At 40.9% G+C, this 22024-nt stretch overlaps 1 protein-coding gene across 3 annotated transcripts in view; it reads right to left on the bottom strand.

The window, feature by feature from the left end:
• The window catches only part of FRAS1 (Fraser extracellular matrix complex subunit 1), a 404840-nt gene that overhangs the window by 19988 nt on the left and 362828 nt on the right, over nt 1-22024 (bottom strand). For all 3 annotated transcript variants that reach the window (XM_025887777.2, XM_073891815.1, XM_073891816.1), the window contains 10 exons: nt 19978-20134; nt 17874-18074; nt 16113-16300; nt 14650-14925; nt 12132-12364; nt 9561-9721; nt 7451-7665; nt 4080-4230; nt 2612-2719; nt 1237-1396 (listed from right to left, as the gene is read on the bottom strand). In XM_025887777.2, coding sequence (XP_025743562.1) covers nt 1237-1396; nt 2612-2719; nt 4080-4230; nt 7451-7665; nt 9561-9721; nt 12132-12364; nt 14650-14925; nt 16113-16300; nt 17874-18074; nt 19978-20134 — 1850 coding nt within the window. The remainder of the gene's footprint in view (nt 1-1236; nt 1397-2611; nt 2720-4079; nt 4231-7450; nt 7666-9560; nt 9722-12131; nt 12365-14649; nt 14926-16112; nt 16301-17873; nt 18075-19977; nt 20135-22024) is intronic.

Here is a 22024-nt window from a genome sequence, read left to right as displayed (position 1 = left end):
TGGAGGTACAGACGGGCTGGTGGGTTCAGGGGCTGGTGAGCTATTTAATGTGGTTCAGAAGGTTGGGTTTGAGATGAGGCTAGAGAGGAGGGTATGGGCTTTGAATAAAGAATTTGGACTTCATCCAGTAGGCAGTGGGGAATCAGTAGAGGATTTAAAGAAGACAGTCTCCATGTCTATAAATTAGGACAAAGTATGCGTATAATCTCCTGAGCTTCTAGGAAGCATAGCCTTTGAAGATTATTACATATTGATTTCAAAGGAATCATTATTTAAAAAAAAATACCTGATATAAAACCAAAAATTCACAATTAAAGAAATCTTTTTGAAAATGATCCTTAAGACAACCTGCTATTTCTTAACTATAAAGCTGGAACAAGAATTTCATGCTAAATACCAATCTTAATTTCATGATCTATAAAATGAGGATAATAATATTTATGATGGACTCCTGGTTGCCTCATTATCCTTTTTATGGTAACAGTTTTAATTGTGTTTCTCCTATTCCTCCCCTTCACAAATGAGATATTTTACATATTTAACAATTCTTATTCTACCTCTATTTTGGGTGTGGGAGAGAAATAAATCTTATTTATTTTACAGAAGATTGGACTGTAAGGGGTGACATCTGGATCTGATAAACAGAGATCCTAGATTTTTAAACTGGTTGTAGTGATTGGATTGAAATTTTTTTATTATACTACGGATTTTTAAAAATGATTTTAGTTAATTATTTATTTTAGAGAGAGAGAGGGCATGAGCGTGGTTGGGGGGGTGCAGAGGGAGGAGGAGAGAATCTCAAGCAGACTCCATGCTGAGCGTGGAGCCTGACTCAGGGCTCAACCTCATGACCCTGAGATCATGACCTGAGCTGAAACCAAGGATGCTTAACCGACTGAGCCACCCAGGCGCCCCACTAAGGCTTTAATTAGACATCTTTCCCAGGTAGATGTGTCACGTGACTAAATTCTAGCCAATAGGATGCGAATAGAAGTGATATGCAGCCTTCTCAGTCTTACCCTTGCAATAAGGGTAACTACTTCCTCGTTTACGCAGCACAAGCTGATCTGACTTACTTTGTTTCTCTCTCTATTTGTCAAAGGGTTATTTCTACCCCCCCTTAACAACGAAAATCTAACTTTTGCAAAAAAAAAAAAAAAAAGCCGTATTTCCCAAGCCTCTGAAAGAGACTGAGACCATTTCAGATCTCCCCCAAACACCCCATCCTGTATTCACCTGTTATAAGAGCTTGTGGCTCTCCAGAGTTGATATGGAGAATCAAAAGTCTGAGCACTCCATAGTAGCTGCAGGTCAAATTCAATTCCTCCTAAGTGGTCTGGAGTCAGTATGAATGATTTCACATCAGGGAGGGTGTGGTGCTCCATCACAAACTGTCCTATTTCAAGGGGAAACACACACACTTAGTTGTGAGTTTTATCATCCTTGAGATGAATCCCCTACTAAAGCCTTAGTACCGAATTAATATTCTTCTACCGAACAACTAAGGTTATACCTACCCTCTCACACCTTAGAATGTATTCCACCCTGGCTGGACAGCATGGCAACTCACCCCAGTCTATCAGCCTACTCATGATGGTCATTATGGTCATATATATTTATAAACAACATGAATGTTCCTTGTGAAAAGGGTGCGGGCATATTCATAACAACAGGGGCCCTTATGTGACAATGAATGTCAAATACACTTAGTTTTGAATTCCAAAAAACATGTTTCTTAGAGGCAGAAATGTCTTGGTAGCTTATAAACAGAAATATCAGTTTCAGATAAAAAAAAAAACATTTAAAGCCACTCAAGTCCTCAGAGGAAGGAGATAACTGTAAACATCATTGAAAAGTTAAAGGTTACTCAGCAGGACACTTCTACTCATTAAAAATGCAGTCATATAGTGTCATGAATAAATAAAAGTAGAGAGACTTCTAGACCAAGAGACTAACATAACAGCCAGAATGTAATATGTAAATATTGATTGGATCCACGTTCCTTTTACATAAACAGATATAAAATAAATATAAAACAATATAAAAACAAATGGAAAAGACATCTGTAGGACAATAGAGGACAACAGAATATGAATAGGAACTAGATATTATTGGATCAATCTTAAATATCTTGGATGTAGTGACACCACTGTGATGTGTAAGAGAATGTCTTTGTTCTCAGGAGATGTCTAGGGCAGTATTTAGGGTAACCTGACATGAAGTCTGCAACTTGTTTTCAAATGTGGTACCAAAAATTGGGTATGCACATGTGTATGGATGCATACGCATATAGCAAAATGTTAACAATTGTTGACTTTGTTTTTCACTGTTCTATTCTTTTGCCTTTTGTCTATGTTTATAATGTTTTTTTTTAAGATTTTATTTATTTGAGAGAGAGAGAGAGAGAGATAGCAGGCACAGGCGGGAGGAGTAGAGGGAGAGGGGGAAGCAGACTCTCTGCTGAGCAGGGAGCCCAACGTGGGGCTCGACCCCAGGACCCCGGGATCATGACCTGAGCTGAAGGCAGACGCTTAACCGAATGAGCCACCTAGGTGCCCCTGTAATGTTTCTTAATAAAAAAAAATTGGGGAAAAAACTGCACTGATATTACCTCTGAATTTGGCATGGGTCTTGAATTCAATGACAAGACGGCCATCCTCTCGAATGTAGATTCTTATTATCTGAAGCCTTGCAGAGAGCACGCTGTCTGTCTGGATTCCTGGGCAGGCGATCATACACAAAACATCCAAGTTAGGGAATGAGAGTAAACTACATGTGAGTTGTTCCAGTGATACCTCTAAGTAGAGCTGCACAGTAATTTGAATGTAAGTTAAGAAAAATTTGCGTATTCATATGAACATACAATCTATTTAGACACATTTACCAATTCATTCTACCTGGTTTTGTTTTTTCTCCTTGGCATAGTTTCTTCATACCTGAAAATGCCACTGAGCCCAGAGTCAGGGCCCTAGCCCAGAGCTCAAAAAAAAATTGGTCCTTAAACTTCTTACTATCAACTTTACACGAGGATGTGATTATAGTGCATCTGCCTCAGACTCTATTTGCTTTTCCTCACAAGGACGGCTTTCATGACTCAACGGAACCATAAGCAATGTCCTGGTGGCTACATTTAATATTCAAACCAATGGATGATTCAAGATTAGCTTGTAGAAGGCCAGCCATATATGGCATGACAGGAATAAACCATGGCTTTCGTAGGGGTAATTACAATCATGATGCCCAGTGAGTTCAGTATGACCCAAAACTAAAGGGTAACCAAAGGAGGGGAAAAAACAACGTTTAAAAAGAACCCCAAAGCTCAAGAAATTATCTGACCCAGAGTGTGAAAACTTCCTGAAGTTATTTTCCTATGAGAAATATAAAACAAATGATTTGAGTTCAAAGCCCTCAACAGAAGAAAAGCCTGTATTTTCCATTACTAGAGATGAAACCCTATCTAATGAACATTCCTGTAGCTGTTTAGTAGCGCAGATCAAGTCAATCACCTCCAGGGAGGCCAAGAGGGAGAAGAGGAGCAGCAGAAGGGGGAGACGAGTTTGGGGCATCATGAGGTAGCAGTGGGAAAAGGTGGCTTGGGGAAGACAGGAGGAAGGTGTGAGCTCCCAGCTGAGGGGCTGTCACCAATATAGAGATCTGTGGTTCCTGAAAAGAACCATGTCCATACATGCTGATGCTGGAAGGCCTCCAGGGATGAAAGACTCAATCCAGATAGCTAGAGTAGAGGATAGCAAGTGACCGATGGGTTCCTATACTGCCCACTAGGGGTCCAGAGGTATCCTTCTGGAGTATGATCATGTTCATTCGCTCCTAGTTAAAAATGGTGTGATTCATGGCGTTTAAGCAAAAGGGTCTTCGAATCAGGTGCCTGGAAAAGGAAAGGTATATCAACAGCAACCTACTTCACTTTATTCATTTGGCCTAGAGGGGCAGCCCTCCTTTTGACTGTATATAGGACAATGGGATAAAGACTGGAGCTCCTGTTAAAGTCACTACTTATAACTTTGTTTTCATCTTGCTTGAACATAAGGTAGGGAAAGTTAAGATGTCAATGAGTATACCTGTTCTCCAGAGCACAGTGTCATAGAAGAAGGAAAACTCCATTTCGGTGTGGTGCTCCAAAGAGGCCCAGCCCCTGGGGGCTGTCACATAGATGTAGGACACATAGAGAGGCACGTGGATGGTCAGGAACGACTGAGCAGAGTCTCTCACCTGCCAAGCAAATGGTGTGCACAGAGAGGGTTATTTCTTCCCTGGGATGAAAAGGCATATGGCTATGACATTTCAGTTCAATTTTTACTCCCTCATTTACTCACTGACTCATTCAATAATTATTTTTTAAAAATTTTTAAAGACTTTATTTATTTATTTATTTGTCAGAGAGAGAGAGAGAGAGAGAGACAGAGCACAAGCAGGGGGAGCGGCAGGCAGAAGGAGAAGCAGACTCCCCGCTGAGCAAGGAGCCCGATGTGGGGCTTGGATCCCAGGACCCTGGGGTCATGACCTGAGAGGAAGGCAGACACTTAACTGACCGAGCCACCCAGGTGTCCCTCGTTCAATAATTATTAACCAAGTGCCCACGACGGTGCTAGGTGCCTAGGCACCAGACTGAGCTTCCTCCTCAGCAGTGGGAAGAACCAAACTCACTGCCCTTATGCAACCTACAGTCCAGTAAAGTGATGCACACATTTAAAAAATAAAGAAAGGGATGGGAAGTGTCCAAGATGCTTCTTTTATAGGGTGATCTGGGAAGGCTTCTCTAAGGAGGTGACACTTGAACAAAAACACTTCTGAAGACTGAGAAGGAGCTTTGCTTCCACTGTTCAATTGCTGGAAGACTTGGCCAAGATTTTAAAGTAACACAGTTATTCCCAAAGGATTAATACATAGTCCCTCGCTGACCACATTTTCCAGTGACCTGTAGGAGAGTCTGAATCAACTCTAATTGGAAGGATGCCCAAGTCTGGGTCCTTGGGACAAATGTGTGGCTGACTTGGATGTTTTAGTGAGCAGTCACATCTCTTGCAACAGGAACTGAGGTCATGGGATGTGGATATCATATCTAGGAAACTTAGCAACACAGTTCAGAGCTGCATATACTTGTATAATTTCCCATCTCATACAATGCCTCACTGAAATAATTTTGAAAAGGCAGCACATCACACTTACAAGGGAATATTTCTTCTAAGGGGATTCCTGTTACCGCTATTAATTAATGGCTCAAAAATTTTTATTCTACTATGAAATGAACAAAAACTGGATAGAAAGATAACAAAATAAAAGCAGAAGTTTTCATGGGGAAGGTAACTGTTTACACGTATATATGAATGTGGGACTTGATTTATTCATTTTGTATTTTCCTCTGTAAATATATTATTTCTTTTATAACAAAAAAGCTTGAAATAATTTTGTCATTGGTAAAATACTATGATACACTATACTATGAAACTCATATTTTTCTTTTGTTTTAAAACACAATGTAAAGTGTTTCCATGGGTAATTTAGGAAAAGAGCCAAATGTTTCATCAATATTTGGGACATCAACATTTTTCTACAATATTTTTTCATATTCAGTGGTGTCAGGGGTTCAAGGTTTGATTCCAAGTTTTTCAAAAGATTCTGCTAATTCCATATTCATTAAAAAAAATCTCTTTTGAAATGCCTTATTCTGTTTTCTTCAGAAAATTTCCAGATTTTATCTGGACCTCACACCGTATTCTGCCCCTTTAATATACAGGCTTTGTTAAAAACACATGGTCTAATCTCAAAATTGTTGATATTAGAACCTCAATAATTCTTTAGTTGATTGGAAAAATTAATTTTCCCTCCTGTTTCTGTTTTCTATCCTTTATCCCTCATGCTATTACTTACTAATCCTTTAAAAAAAAGCAACCCAAACCTTGACAAATATTTACCACATACCTACACTGTGCCAAGTACCTTGACATGTTGAGATGACTGGTTACAATTTCAGATGACATTCAGAGAAGTTATGATAGGGAAAGATATGAACTAGGGCTTGGTTGTAAGTTCTAAATCCTTTCTACCATATACCAGCTGTTTCAACCATTTTTAAAGAAACAGACTGCAATGAAGTACTTCTGTGTATCTATTCTGTGTTGGTTTAAGAAGTGGGGCATATATAATGAGAAATCTTAGGCTTTGAGATTTTGGGGCATATTCTGAACAAAAATACCCAAAAATGTAATTAGAGTAAAAGCATGGCGAACACAGAATACTAATTTTTGAGAGGCCAGAGGAGGAACCAATCACTTAGTTTTGCATTTTTGGGAGTGAATGTAGGTCACTCAACGGCAGAAACAGAAAGCAAACCTAAGAATGCCTTAATTTTCCATTCGGTAGAGGGCAGTAGTGCACATGAAATGAGAGCGAACCAAAATGAGAGGCATGACAAGGAAACAAAACAAATGTTAATCAAAGACGCGTTCCCAAAATAATTACTCTTAAGTGCCTCCAGAAGTCCCTCTTTCAGTGTGGTTAAACTTGATTTGAAATGAAGAACAAACGTCATTTTTAGCTCATTGAGATAATCGCTCATAATTGGGTAGAATCTGCTTTAGATTTAATTTTCCCACGAGGATTCACTTAGCCTAATGCCTTTGATATAACTGCCCTCCTAGGACGATGGCTTCTTACTAAAATGTTTGTTTGTCACTAATGTTTAATAACTATTAAGAAAGTGTCGGGGTGCCTGGGTGGCTCAGTCGCTTAAGCGTCTCCCTGGGGCTCAGATCATGACCTCAGGGCCGGGGGATCGAGCCCCATGTCGGGCTCCCTGCTCAGCGGGGAGTCTGCTTCTCCCTCTCTCTTTGCCACTACCCCTCACTTGTGCTTGATCTCTCTCTCAAATAAATAAAATTTAAAAAGTGTCCATTTTTGCAAAGGTTGTCAGTTTGGCACCGGTTTGGACTAGATGTGAAATCAAGGTGTTTTAAACAATTCTCTCTCCATAACGCTTAAAAAGAGAGTGCTCTACTTGTCTTGTGAAAGGGTGCACTTCATTTTGACTTATTTCCCCAAGCACAGAAGAGAATACATCTACTTTGTAATAACCTTACCATCAAACGTAAATCCTTTTGGCCTTCCAAAATAAACCTAGAGGGAAAAAACATATGTATCTAGAGAAGTAAATATTAGATTTTTATATAAACGGCTGTGCCAGATAATTTTTTTCCACATTAATTTTAACATTTTCCACATTAATTTTCTAATTAATTGATTTAGTAGACTTTAGGAGGCTCTCTCTAGCCACCATGCTGCTAAGGGATTTCTAAAGAAGACTCCCTTGGTTATCTCAGTTCTTGGGGGCCGCTGGATGCAACGTGCTAACAGAAGTGCTTTCAGGAACAAACAAGGTTTCATAGGGCACTCAGGTGCACACAGCTGTCAGATAAGCCCCTGGAGCACCCACCTGGAAGTCAGCAGTGACAGACCCCCCGCAGACATCAATTAACTCGGTCATGTCATAATAGGCATCAAAGGTCCAGACGCAGCTCTTTAGGTTCAGGTGTTTGTAGAGCTGGATGGTCTTGGGCTCCCGGACGCTGGGGTCAAATTGGAAGGGACGGTCATAACCAGGACCCAGGGCCGTGCTGTCGTAGACCCTGTCGTCCAGGAACCCTGCCTCTGTGAGGGAGGGAGGAACAAGCAAGAGTGACTCAGTCTGTGGACATGCCCCTGGGGAGAAGGGATGTGTCCTTATGAACCTGAGATAGCCTACTGTCCATCTGAGACTCTATTAGGAGAGCAACCCAGGGCTCCCCAAATTGCCACAGGGTAAATAGAGTGACTGAGGTCACAGACTCCTCTAAGAGACTGCAGGAACCCCAGAAGAAAAGGTGAGCAAATGATACTATAAGCGGAGTCAGAGCTCAGTGGCCCCATGTGTCTTGGAAAAGAAAACATACTGAAGCTTTGCAATCAATCCTTGAAGACAAAGATTTACTATATGGATAATTTGTTGATGAACTGTTATTTTTTAAGACTGATTTTTTAAAAATAGCTTTTATGTAAAGCCAACAAACAAACATCTGACTTCCTCCTCCCCTCCTATGGTTTCTGAACTCTTGGAAAAAAAAAATCTTAATTTTGTGCTAATGAGTAAATAGCTCACTAATGATGCTTGACTAAACCTCCCCTGCTATGGGCAAAAATTATTGGATCAAATGCTGCCACGCAACTGAACTGTTCTAAATTAAGGAAGACCTTAATGCAGCAGAGAGCTAAATACAGATACAATTTTAGAATATCAGGATTAAAATTCTTTATCGTACTAAAAGCAACTATAGTATTCTGAAAGAGTTGATGCATTTCTTAGAATGACACCAGCACCCGGTCCTCTGCCCCGAAAAGGACTCAGATCTCAGTTAACATGTGTTGAATTTAATTGTGTTTAAGTAGGAAGAGGTACAAACTTTCAGCCTATAAGCAGAGTATGCTTCTTTCAGCGGCTGCAGATGTTGACCAGTTAAACTTTCATGTGTAGCTCTGTGACTTGCAAATAATTTACACTCAGCTACTCTCTACTGTATAAAGACCATCACTACCTAAAGTGATGCTTAATATGAAAGAGCATATGAATGCTTTTCTATCTTCCCAAACACCAGTAAATGATTCATCAGTTGTCAAGGGAGGAAAGAGGCATTTAATGTGCACTTGCTAAGGTAAATGGAAATGGACAGGATTCTTTGTAGAGTAAAATGTCTGCTATGGTTAACACAGGGACGCGCCTTCTCAGCTGTCAGCAACTTCGGGCCTGTCTCCGCACCACATTGGCTCCTCGGGCTGGCCTTGCCAGGGCCCTGGCCCCCAGTGACTGCGTGAGGTGCGACAGAAAGGCCCATCAGTTGGGGCCAGAAGTAGGATGTGTTGGGCGGACGGGCTCTTTCCAGAGCTCCCTGAAGAGTCAGTGGAGGCTTTTGTGGGTCAGTGCCAGTTTGTAGCCTAACTTTCCCCTCTGCTCAATTCTGCTTTTTCTCCTTCGACAGATGCTGATCCCCAATAAACATCTTGCACCCCACACTCCATCTCAGCTCCTGCTCCCAGAGAACCTGTCCTACAACACGCGACACCTGCACTTTAGCTTTCAAAGAGGCTGCAATAAGGGGATTTTAGGGCACAGACCCAAACGTGCTCACTGTGGGGGAGGGAAAGAACCAACAGTTACCATGGCAGATGCTTTAAAAATGTTAACAAATTAAATCCTCACCCTGATGGGTATCAGTTGTTATCCTCATGTCATAGATAAGAAAACAGTGGTTTGGGGAAGTCCAGCTATCTCTGTTCGGTGGTATAGAGAGTGGAATAGGGATTTGAACCTGAGTCAGTTTGACTCCAAAGTCCTTCTTTTTCTCTATTCACTTCACTGTCTAAAGCTACCTATGTCTGTTGCCTGCTAGGAAGGCACTCTGCTCATCATGTAGATTTTGAGGAGGGGAGACATTAAGCAGAGTTCACTTCACTGTGTCCCTGCCATGGCGCTGGGCTGGAACGGGAAAGCCAGCACGGAAGTCGTCCCTCACCTGAGATGCCTCTCAGGTCTTGGGTGGTGACGAGATTGGAGCAGACGTGCTGGTGCCTGTAGATGGATTCGGACAGCAGAAAATGCAGGTTGTGCAGTGGCATGGTGGAGATGAGGGGTAGCATTCCGTCCTGGTGTGGGATCTGCACGGAAATGTGGATTCTGAGGCAAAAACGGGCAGAGGGTGTTTAGGTGCACGCTGGGAACAGCTAACACGGTACATTTCTTCCTCATGACTTACTCTGCCTTCCCTGAGGAATCTACCATTTTTTGTCCTGAAGCTTCCCAAGGGTATGATGTACACGTGGGGTTGTCCCCCACCCCTCCTGCCAAGAGATCCTCCAGCTCAGAACTGATAGGCATCAAGAATCACATTTTTTTCCCTTCTGTACAAGAAAAGATAACATCACAACCACAAATTAAAGCTTTCTTTTGCTTTAAATGGAAGCTTTGTTTCCTTGTGAGCAACAGCGGAGTGACTGATAGAGGTGCTGTCCCCTTCTCTGTCACAGGGAGTGTCTGGGAAGGTTGGGTAGGGCCGACACTCACATTTTTTTAAACTATTTGTGCCAAATGACCTCAGTGAGCTCTTTAAACTCCAAGGTCAGTATTCCTACCCAGGACAATATCTTAGAAATAGTCATATCCCCCTACTCCTACTGTCTCCTCCTAACTGAAAGAGCTTTCTCCCACCTCTCCCCCCTCAAGTTCCGAGCAATGCGGGCGGCCCTCCCTGGCCCCCATTTGCAGTGTGCTCTTCCCTCATCTACATTTCCCAGAGCTTAGGTGCCTTTGCACCAGGACATCTGTAACTTATCCCTACTGGCTGCTATTTCTCATATGCGTTTAGACTCTGTTTATCTTGCTTCCCCACAATGAGGACAAGGATCGTTGCCTTCACTTCTTTTGTTTCTCCCAGAGCATGTGGTATAAAATTCTAAATAAAATACGAGCTTAATAAATATTGGTTAAGACGGCGATACAAAAGAACTGTACTTATGGGCTGCATTATTTTTATGGTACAAGTTCAAATTTTCAGCATGTTGACTGAGGGTGCCTTTGAGTTTTTACAGCTTGTCTCTTGGAACAAAAGCCCAAGAGACATTTTTATTTATTTATTTATTTATTTAATCTTTCTTTTTTTATTATGTTATGTTAATCACCATACATTCCATCATTAGTTTGTGATGTAGTGTTTCATGATTCATTGTTTGCCTATAACACCCAGTGCTCCACGCAGAATGTGCCCTCTTTAATGCCCATCACCAGGCTAACCCATCCCCCCAACCCCCTCCCCTCTAGAACCCTCAGTTTGTTTCTCAGGGTCCATAGTCTCTCATGGTTCGTCTCCCCCTCCGATTTCCCCCCCTTCATTCTTCCCCCTCCTCTAATCCTTTTTTTTTTTTTTAACATATAAGTATTATTTGTTTCAGAGGTACAGATCTGTGATTCAACAGTCTTACACAAGTCAAAGCGCTCACCATAGCCCATACCCTCCCTAATGTCTATCACCCAGCCACCCCATCCCTCCCACCCCCCACCACTCCACCAAGAGACATTTTTAAGAGGATTCAGAACCTTGGAATAGGAACACGATGCCTCTTTTGCTAAGAAGGGCTCAGTAGTGCCCTGGGCACTTCAGCTACTGCTTTCTAACAAAAGTAAATCTTATTCTGTTAGAAAAAAGAAAGAATTTGCATATTTTGGCTCCATATTTAAATCTGTTTTTTTTTTCCCCCATGCAAATACACCCCTTTCTCTGAACTCAGTTGCTCATAAAGACACATGTACAATTACCACAAGGTTTAATGAATATGTATAATACACAGGAATTCTTTTTTGCTAGGCAAACATGAAAGTATCTATCTCCATCAAAATCATGAGAGCACAGGAAAAAATAAAAGCACATCTGTCCAGTGACTTTCAGTTTAAATGGTATTATTACTCTGTTCACTAGATATTTAGCAAGTGTCTCTTAGGTGCCAAGAAGCACTGTCCCAACCAGTGGGACATTTGGGGGATCCAAAAAAAAAAAAATAATAATCATGGTCCCTGCTCTCACCATCTACTACGGGGACAGAGAGAGAATGAATGATGATAATGCTCTGAAAGAGGTATACATGGGTGTCAGGAGAGCTGGAGAGTGGAGCTTCCAAATTCCACTGGGAAAGATGATGGGGAAGTTCCCAGAAGGGATGTCATGAGCTAGGTACAGTAGGACAATAGGATTTAACTCCAGTGAGTGGAAGGGGGCTGGGAGGATTGCAGTCAGGAGTCAGGAGGGACAGCATGGCAGAGGCACACAACATAGAAGAGTTGGAAGCCCTGAGGATTTGATTTCAGTTTGATTCTCTGTGAGGAGACTGGCCGGTGAAAATGACAGGCAAGGGACATGAGGCTAAGAAGACAGACAAGGGACTGGATTTTAGAGGGACTTTGAGAATTTAAATTTTTTCTGAAGCACTTATCCACCACTATTCTTATTTTGCAGAAGCATCGCTCATTGATCTGTCTGGCCCAGAAAACACACAAAGGAGAGGACCCTCACGGTGGATGGCACCACCTGCCTGACCTGTTTGGATGCTCCTTGTGCTTGACGTCCAGGTATTTCAAGGTGGCAATGAAGGACTGAGCCTGGAAGCCTCTGGCTGTCCCGGCTACCACTGGGGTGTGGCAGATAGCACTGTCTGTTCCAATGGTAACAATGTTGCTCCTTAAGGGGGTCCCCACGTGGCCCACCTTGTCTACGGCCTTTGCCACACAACGCACATGGAACCTCCGGCTGAAGTAAATGCTGTCCAGGACCTACCAGGAAAAATAAAGTACTTCAGACATGTGTATATTCCTTAAACAGCTCCTTACACTGTATCATCTGGATGATATGACACGACCAGTTTCTGGTACAGGGCTCTCTGCGCAGACCATCCATCATCTGTCTATCCATCCATCTATCCACTCGTCTATCTATTCCTTCATTCACCACAAAACTGTTGACTTTCTCCCAGAAGCCAGGCACTAGGGACAGAGGAGTGAGTACGCATAGCCTGAGGCAGCATGTCAAACAAGGAGCAAGCAGAGAGACTGGAGCAAGAGCCCAGAGATGACCAGTTACCAGTGACAGTATTGTTCTCTTTGTAGATCAGTTTCAGCGTGAGGACTACTCAGTTGGTTTCCAACCCTTCCACTGAGACTGGCTGACCTCCAGGTCATTTTTTCTGAGGGTATATGTCAGGATACAGAAAAGAGACGTTTCCTTCCCAAGAGTTCTTATTTTTCTTTCTTTCCTACTTCTAGTCACTCCCCCCAACCCCCACCTAATGACCACACACACACTGTAAAGGTTATAATAACATGAAGAGTTGAAGTTGAGAACTTGGCCTCTGACACCTACTGGCCTTTGAAGGTCTTTCAACAGATTCTTTCATGTTCTCACAGAGAAGCCATAAGAATGCTTAACTCAATCTATGCAGAGGCAACGTGGGTCACCACAACTCTTTAGATAATGTGTGCATACACATAGGGAAGTACATAAGAAGAAAAACTAATTAGTAGTTCTGTGTGCCACAGACCTCCCACAAAGCAATCATACAAACTTATAAATTCTACCCATGAAAACAATTTTCACTGAAGCCCATTAAAAATTAAAGAGGATTTTTCCATTAAAAATTTTTTTAATTAGCTGCCAACACTTTATTTATTTATTTATTTACATATGGCCTTAGTTCAGAAGGGATTTGAGGCATCTTACAAAGATGCACACAATACAATGGTATTAAAAAAATAATTGAAGAAACAAAGAAAGAGCAAATGAAACTGGGATAAAAGTATTAGTCACCAAGTCACTGCAAGAAGAAAAACGGAAACATCAACTTGGTACCTGTTAAAAATGTATATTTGGCCCAAATCACACTGAACTGCCTTCATGGTTTTTTGAAAAGAGAATTAGATACTTAGGAAACAATAAGCTGTTAAGTCTTATCATTTCAGTTTTTAAATTTTATCACATAGCTTAAAGTTGAACTAGGTTATATTGCAAAAGAATTGATCTTTTGGCCTTTCTGAATAAGCTGTGCAAAAAACAATGGATGTGAGTGACATTGCTTTACCCAGAGCCCCCCATCCATCTATGCCTTCCCTCCACCATTATCCTATCTATGGGAAGCACTTATTAAAGTGAGAACAAACTGAGAGTTGAATAGGAAAAAAGCTAGAGAAATCCAGTCTGAAAGAAATCTCTGATGTCCAAAATTAGTAAGTGCACTAATTTTAATCAAAAACTGTCGAGGATCTCCACGGCTTTCAGTTCTCTCTCGGAGAATGACGTCACTGGTGTGATGAGCAGTCGCCACAGTGCACTGTTTATTAAGGATGGGAAAACCCTCACTGTTCATTGCTCTGTGATGGTGGCAGAGGTGTTGGTCTGGTGTCTCGACTCTTTGAGGACAGCAACTGCATAGTGAGCTTCTTCTCATGTCCTTCTCCAATTCTGTATAACGCCAGTCACTCGAGAAACATTCTATCCTTTGTTTAATCACTGCACCATCCCTACTATGTGCCGTCAATGTGCTGAGCACGTTAGGCTATACAAATGTGGTAGAACCCTTGGTCCATGTCCTTAAGGAGTTTATACCCTACTACTTATCGAATGATTGAAGAGATGTGAAAAAAAGTAATCATTAATTGTACTTATGTGGAATCTTTGATTTACTTTACCATTTATAGATCACTTTTATATCTGATTTGTCAATGACTTTGTCAGTGGCTAAGTGGAAAAGGTATTATTTTGCAGATCAGGAAACAGAGACTCAGCTCCCCTAACCTCTTACCATCACATAGTTAAAAGTAGGCAGAATCAAGATTAGTAAACAGGTTGTCTGATTACTAGCTTGGATCGCTTTCTACGACACCATATTACCATATATATAAGAATAAAAATACCTGTGTATATACTGTGTGTACCTGCTTATTTGTTTATTTTATTCCAAATGCCATGCAAGAGCCTTAAGGAATTTATCTGATAGAGTTGCAGTGACAAAGAGAAGCACCAGTTTTCTCCCCATGCAACCAGGCCCAGATCCCCCTAGACCTACCATGTGGTTGACACTGGTGAATGGTGTGTTGTCAGTGATGGTCTCAAAGGGCGACCGGGCCCCATTGCCGTCAGTGGGGGTGGCCACTTCCCAGCTGAACTGCACTGATGTTTGGTTGATACCAGCCTCGCTGCAACGCTCCTTCATGATGGTGTACTTGGGGAAATGAGAGTCACAGGGGGTAACACAAACCAGCGGGTAGCCTGGGGACGGGGATTTCTTGACTCCTTCCTTGGTAACTTCTTCTACATGGTCATAGTCAGCAAGTGTGACAACCTGCAAAGGAGCAACAAAGCTTCAGACTGGGTTGGGTGTTGGGAGGCTCAGAGAACTAAGGCTCCCCTCCCTAGAGATTCACAAGATCCCTTAACTGCTAGGGATTCTTTAAAATATAATGAAAAAGAAAATATAACGGAAGTTTTCATAGTGCTTTGCCAGGCATCCTTAAAAGATACTACAGATCTTTAGTGGTGAAGAAGACCCTCCATCTGTCTGAGCTAAAAGCTTTAGTATCTTGTTATTCTTATTCCTAAATCAGAGCTCTATCACTCATGTGAAAAATACTTTTATTTTTATGCACACAGTAACCAAAGATATATCATGAATAACAGTTACTAGTTTAAAGTTACATTAAGAAAAAATAAATAAAGTTGTATTAAATTATTAATGATATGCAGTAGTATATTTGGCAAAACAAAAGTAAATAAAGGTAGCGTATTCCTTCCATGGTTGAATAAGAGACACATTTTGGAAAGATCCTTCTACTATACGAGACTAGCCCGGGGAGGTTAGAAGACTTATTCTGACTGCTTCATTATTATGGGTTCAATTTCCCTTGTCAACCTCCAGGCACTTTCCTCCTAATTGTAAAGTCAGGGCATTCATTCTGTACGTGCCCAAATTGAGAGACTGGGTACTACACTGTTGCAAATACTTAACTCTATGCACGTGGCAAGTATGGAGGGTAATAGATACGGGGTAGCATTACTTTTTCCCCCCTTCTTCTAGGTCCCACCGACGAAATGAGAAGATCAATTGTATTATATCCCATGTTCATCAGACTAAGGCATCAACATGGCTTGGTCTTACTCTTATGTTAGAACAGGGTTTCTCATCCTCAGTGCTATTGACATTTGTGCCAAATAATTCTTTGTTGTTGGGGCTGTCCTGTGTATTGTAGGATGTTCAGCAGCGTCCCTGCCTTCTACCCACTAGACACTAATAGCACCTAGTGTGACAGTTGTAACAACCAAAAATGTCACTAGACATTGCCAGATGTCCCCTGGAGGTGGTGGCACACAGGGAGGGGATTTGGGAAGGAAAGGACAAGATGGGTCCTGGTTGAGAACCACCATGTTAGAAGAAGGAAGAAGTACAGCACCAGAAGGCCTACTTCTCTCAAGTTATCATCTGCTAGTCACTAGGACATAAAAGCAGCGATCCTTTTGGGTCAAGCAACTCACGATGGGTGGTGCTGGCAATATGAGACTCCCTGCTGCCTCCTGGTCTAGAATCGTCACCGTGGCAGTGGTCACATCACCAAGAACTGCTTCCACTGGGTCATCTGGGCCAAGGACTAGGGAGAAAGATTCATGCCATTCCCGGTCTTCATTGGATAGGATCTCGACTTTAAAAAAGATATGATCCACACCTTCACCAAGGACAGAACACAAAGAGAGCAAAGGTTCTCATTAGGTGATCGACCTCAGACACTGCAGTTTGGCACTGCTGAGATTTCATGTTAAAATATGCCCTTTCCTTTTAGAGGTTTTTCTATAAATACAGGGGCTGCTAATCACTTTAGTCCTAACTCCAGTGAGAAAGAGCTATTTTATAGACCAAATTCCACCTGTGGTAGAGGCTCAGTTTTGTAGATTTACTATTCAACACCGTATGAGGATTAATGGCCCCTGCCTGACATGAGCTAGTAGTAATAAAAATCTATGATCCAAAATACACTTCACCCTGCTTATGAGTTTTTTTGCTTAATTTTTCTTTCCCTTTACACTCAGGCATGAGCTCCTGTGTGGCTGTGAGTGCTTGCACACATGGACACCCCTCAGAACTGTCCCGAGAACCAGGATCTCGAAGCCTTCCTACCAGGCCATCCCCGCAAAGACAGTAGCGTAAGGGTTTGGCAGCTTGGAAGGAGGAGGGTCAGAGCCTTAGGAACTGCCTTCCTTTTCTGTAAAATGATTCTCTGGGGGTGTAAGCATCCCTGGTGGCAGTTAAGTTTCCCTTCTTCCTCTCCTACAAACACCTACTTCCAAGACCTATCTTTTCTCCAGATCCTTAGCAGAAAAGGAAAAAGTAAAGACATATGGAAGAACAGTCCTTGTGTGGAGGCGGAGGAAGGGCATCTACCCTTCTGGCAAACACTAACCAGATGCACATGGGATGCAGCCAAAAGCCCTTTAAAACTCCAGTGGAATGAGAGACATCAGAGATCCCTCCCCTCTCATTTCTGAGGAAGTCACTTCCTCCCCCCACTTGCCAAGACATCTCTGGAAAGGCCTTCTACCACTGTTGCCCATTTCTGGCTATCTCACAAATGGTGCCAGGATCTACACCAGTCTTTTTGCTTTATATTGCTCCAGAAAGTTCTGTGAAAAAAATCTAGCATACAATTCAAGTCCTTCTCTGTCTAATTTCTCCCACCAAATTACTACATAAGATAGTTAAACAGATAGCTGCGACCTGAATCCCACCTTTCTCTCTTCTCTGACTCATCTCCATAGTTCCCTCTAGAATAAACCTTTTTTGGAAACCTCATAACAGGGTATCCTGTCTCCTAGCAGATGTTAAATCACTGGAGCACAGAGATTGTGCCTTCTGGATTTGAGTAATCCCTGAAGGGCCCAGCACAGTGGTTTGTACCCATGTTTTACTGAACGATAGTAGTCATGTTTATTCTTTTAAAATCAAATGCATCTGACTCAACCAAATCATAGGCTAACAACAACCAAAAAATCCTTTTAAATGAGCCCAAATGCCAAGGATGTTCTGAAGTAAGGGACCTACTTTTGTTCTTTCTCAATGCCATTTTTACCAACTAAAAATTTTAAAGATTTCTGTAGTATCAAATGTGTGCTTAATAAGTACTTCATGCTTAGTAAGTACTACTGTTTTCCTCTTTTATTTTTCTGCTCATTCCTTTCTTCAAATACAAGATATTTGCCTCTCTATTAAGTAAAACCCACAGATTAGGGTTGGCATTCAATTACCGGGACTAAACTTCAAGACTCTGCTCTTTGGGTAATAATCCACCCCGGACTGGGCAGACCCATCCCGTGTGCTGCAGCGAATCTTGGACGTCCTGTTCTGATCCCCTCGGCGGATCACCTTGATGTTCAGGAGGGCTACAGCATCTGGCCCCGAGGGTTCCCGGACTTGGTATGCAGCTTCTTCAAACTCAATGGTAGGGGCTAAGGAAACAGGATTAGAAAAACAAGAGCAAGTTAGGAAAGCACAAAGGATTCCACTCCCCTGAAAACACCTTATAAAGACAAGAGGGAGTTTTCCACATTAGTAAGCAATACAAAGGTAAAATGGCTTGCAGTCATAAAAATCAATCAGTTTTTAACCCTTCAGCAAAGCTTTGGAAAAGGCACTTATTTATGATTCTACAGGAGTTGTTTCTCACAGATTTCTTATTAAAAACAATAGTGAGGGAAATATTTTTAAGCACGTTGAAATGCATGATGTCCACGTTTCCATCTGGGCATTACAGCTCACAAAATGTTTTAAATTCACATACTTTATCAAGGGACTGAGACAGAGTAAGCCCTTGATAAATACTTATCGACCAATTGCATGAATCAACTTTTTCATTTATGAGATATGAATTTCTCAGCTTTATAATTTATCTCATTTATACACTACCTAAACTTTCCAAGTCCATCTCCCATCTCTGATCTTCTGGGTCCTTCTTTCCACAGCCCTCACATCTCCCATCCTTAAATTTTCCTAACTTCTCACAGGTTATTTAGTTAAAAATGAGTAGTTTTAATGAAGAACACAAGACTTCCTAACACAATCTGGTTTGAGGTACTATTCTCATTGCTATGAAGTGATTAATATGTTGGTTTTTATAAAAATTTCAAATTGTGCCTTCTTTTCCATTATATTCTCACGGGGAAGGGTGAGGTGGTAGTGGTGGGTAGAGCGAGATAAAAAATCAGAAAATTGAGAGCAATTACAAATTTTATACCATTTCTAATAATATACTATAATATTTTGCAGAAATTTCTAGAGTCTCTGTTCATTTCCCTTTCCCTCTCAGAAAATCAACTCTTCCTAATTGTAGAAGATAAGCTTCCTTGGAGACTTCGTAGTTTTTAATGAACGCTCTTTGGAAGTTAGGAGAGTCACTTATTACCTGTCTTGAGCTTCAATCATTGGGTTTCTGTGTGACCAGGAGAGGTTCACTTCAGGATCTGAACCCAAGTCCTTGGGTAAAGGACTAATTCAGCTTCAGGGACAGCTTTTCTTATTTTAACCAATGTCCCAGTTTGTCCCCCATTTTATATCAGAAACTCTGAGAGTCTCACTAACTCTCATGTAGATTCTAGAATCTGATAAAATAAGGATTACAACTTGTTTTGCTGCTTACAGCTTATAACTAAGAGCATAAATTATATAAATTTGCTGAGGCTCAATTTCTTCACCTATAATATAGGGATTATAACACCTACCTCAAGGGATTACCATCAGGATTAAATGAAATAAGATAATATAATATGCTGGGGCACCTGGATGGCTCAGTCGTTAAGCATCTGCCTTCGACTCAGGTCATGATCCCAGGGTCCTGGGATCAAGCCCCACATCAGGCTCCCTGCTGAGCGGGAAGCCTGCTTCTCCCTCCCCCAATCCCCCTGCTTGTGTTCCCTCTCTCGCTGTGTCTCTTTCTTCAAATGAATAAATAAAATCTTTAAAAAAAAAAAGGTAATATAATATGCTTAGTATAGTTCTTGGTCTACAGTAACATAAAAACAGCTATTTCCAGTCTGGCTCCTGAACTGCAGAGACTTATATAGGTTTTATTCTCTGTCCTTAGCATCTCTGTCCTAGCTTGTAACCATACTCATTCCTTATCTCTTGGCAATGTGGTAGGGAATAATGAGATTAAGCACACCTATAAACTTATTGGAACTCTGTAGAGGATGATCACTTGCTGCCAACAGTTTATATAAATACTCTGAGATTGTTATCAGTAGGCACTTTTATAGCACTTTCATTTTAAAAAACACCTATAATTACATTGTTAGTAAAACATCAGTTCATGTTCTATCAACCAAAGAGTAACTAAAGACAATTATCTTCTGTTACCATCTTCATCATTGGATATGGTGATGGTGGCCATGTTATTCTTTCCAATTCTGGCTCCACTCCAGTGGTTTCCAAGAGGATGGCTGAGGTAGACCCTGAATTGTTCCTCAGGCTCAAACATGGAGTCATCATGGATAGAGACAGTACAGTTCTTCATCTAGAGCCGATGTCATAAGATAGATTAAAATTTGCACTGAAAAATCAGTAATTTTCTTGCTTTTCCTAAAAAATGATTTTTCTTCTTTGCAGCATCAAAGAGTCAACATAAATTCAAAAGAATCCGAACCATTTCATTTGTAAAACAGAATGTTTAAATCTAACAGTTCATGCCTGACAGGGACATAGCTATCTATGGAGCCTTGTATTAGAACGTTCCAAACCACTCTGAATGATTGGTCGTGGGTTATGAAAAACAAGATCATAAAACAACCCACTCCAACGCACCTGTAGGAAATTTGTGCACTTTCCCTGATCAGACCAATGCATAGATACACATTATGAAAGATAAATTTCTGATGCTGGGGGTTAACATATGGATTAGGCTTCCTGGAGAGAGCTAAACAATGGTCCATTCCCTTGGTAAAAACTGAAGAGTTTTAGAAGGAACTCAGAAAGGCTTCTTGTTAGGTTGAAGATACCTTTCAGTGCTGCAGAACTCTCAAATATGCTGCCAAATGGTGTCTCATCTGAACACTGCTGAGTTCCGAAAGTCTGTGAATGCAATCTAAATCCCTGTTTAACAGAAAGAAATCAAGTGCTTCCCACACAGATTATTCTCTACTGAGGACTGTATTCTTAAGAAAACATAAAATAAGGCCAAAACATTTTAGATGACACAGTAACCTCAACAGTAGAGTCATGTGATGTGAAGTGGGATGATCTTTAGCTAAACCATTTTAAGTCCACTCTACTACTGTATTGCAAAGGATCTGTGGGTATAGAGAAGTTCCACTCTCATACTTCTGAAGTCATACTAAATGGAAGGAGACTATCCTGTGAAAGTTTATAGGTAGCTTGCTAACCAGGTTTTAAGGCCCTGAGGACGTCCCTTTTTTTTCTTGATAGAAAACATGAATTTAGTAGTGACTCTTCAGGATATCTTTTGAAAAAGGACATTCTAGTGAATCACAAGTTTCAAAGACAAACTGCTTATTAAGCCAGAGAAAATGAAGATTCCAAAATGTGCTTATGAAGAATGATAGGTTGTCATGTGGGTAACATATAGATGATTAGACTGTATTTTCTTTGTAATTTTATTAAATTATAAACCGTCTCTTGGATAAGCAGAGAGTCCTCTTTTGAACTTAAAACAAATACAGACATGTAGACTCAAAGCTGAAGATTGTATCTGGAGTATCTGTGTATGTTTTTAAACACATGTTTCAACCTGCCACCAGTAAAATTCCCATAAAATATATAACTAAGACAGGGCTTCTGTGAGTCATGAATGTATAAAAGACCAAGAGTTTCAAAGAAGGAAGCTATCACTTTTTTTTGGTAGTAAAGATGAACAGAGGAAGAATCTGCTGTGACTTACCCATTAGAAGATGGGTAAGATCTTCTAATGCTAAACTTTAAGAAGACTAATCACAGGGCGAACACCTGGTATGTTGACTATACCAGAATTGAAAACTCTGTTCAACTAAGAACACTATGATCAAAGGTAACAGATAAGTGACAGAAGGCAAAAATTCTTTTACAATATCTAAAATGTCTACAACTGGCAAGGAATTAATATTCAGAATATACAAGAAAGACTGCAAATCAGTAAGAAAAAGACAGCAATACAATAATAAGGAACAAAGGATAAAAATAATTTACATAAGAGGAAACCCAATAAACTAACAAGCATACATACTGGTAGTAATTGGAAAAATGCACATTAAAACGAGATATAACTTTATACATAGATTAGCAAAAATCCAAAAGATGAGTAATGCTAAGTGTTGGAGAGGATATAGGATTATAACAACCTTCATGGAACTGCTAGTGACTTTCTGGAAAGTGTTCTGACACTATTTTTTCAAATTAAGCACATCTGTGGCCT

Source organism: Callorhinus ursinus, unplaced genomic scaffold, assembly GCF_003265705.2.
Source record: "Callorhinus ursinus isolate GAN/ISIS: 27379988/994484 unplaced genomic scaffold, GSC_fseal_2.0 scaffold4, whole genome shotgun sequence".
NCBI classification, from domain to species: domain Eukaryota; kingdom Metazoa; phylum Chordata; class Mammalia; order Carnivora; family Otariidae; genus Callorhinus; species Callorhinus ursinus.
This window is presented reverse-complemented; position numbering and strand designations above follow the sequence as displayed.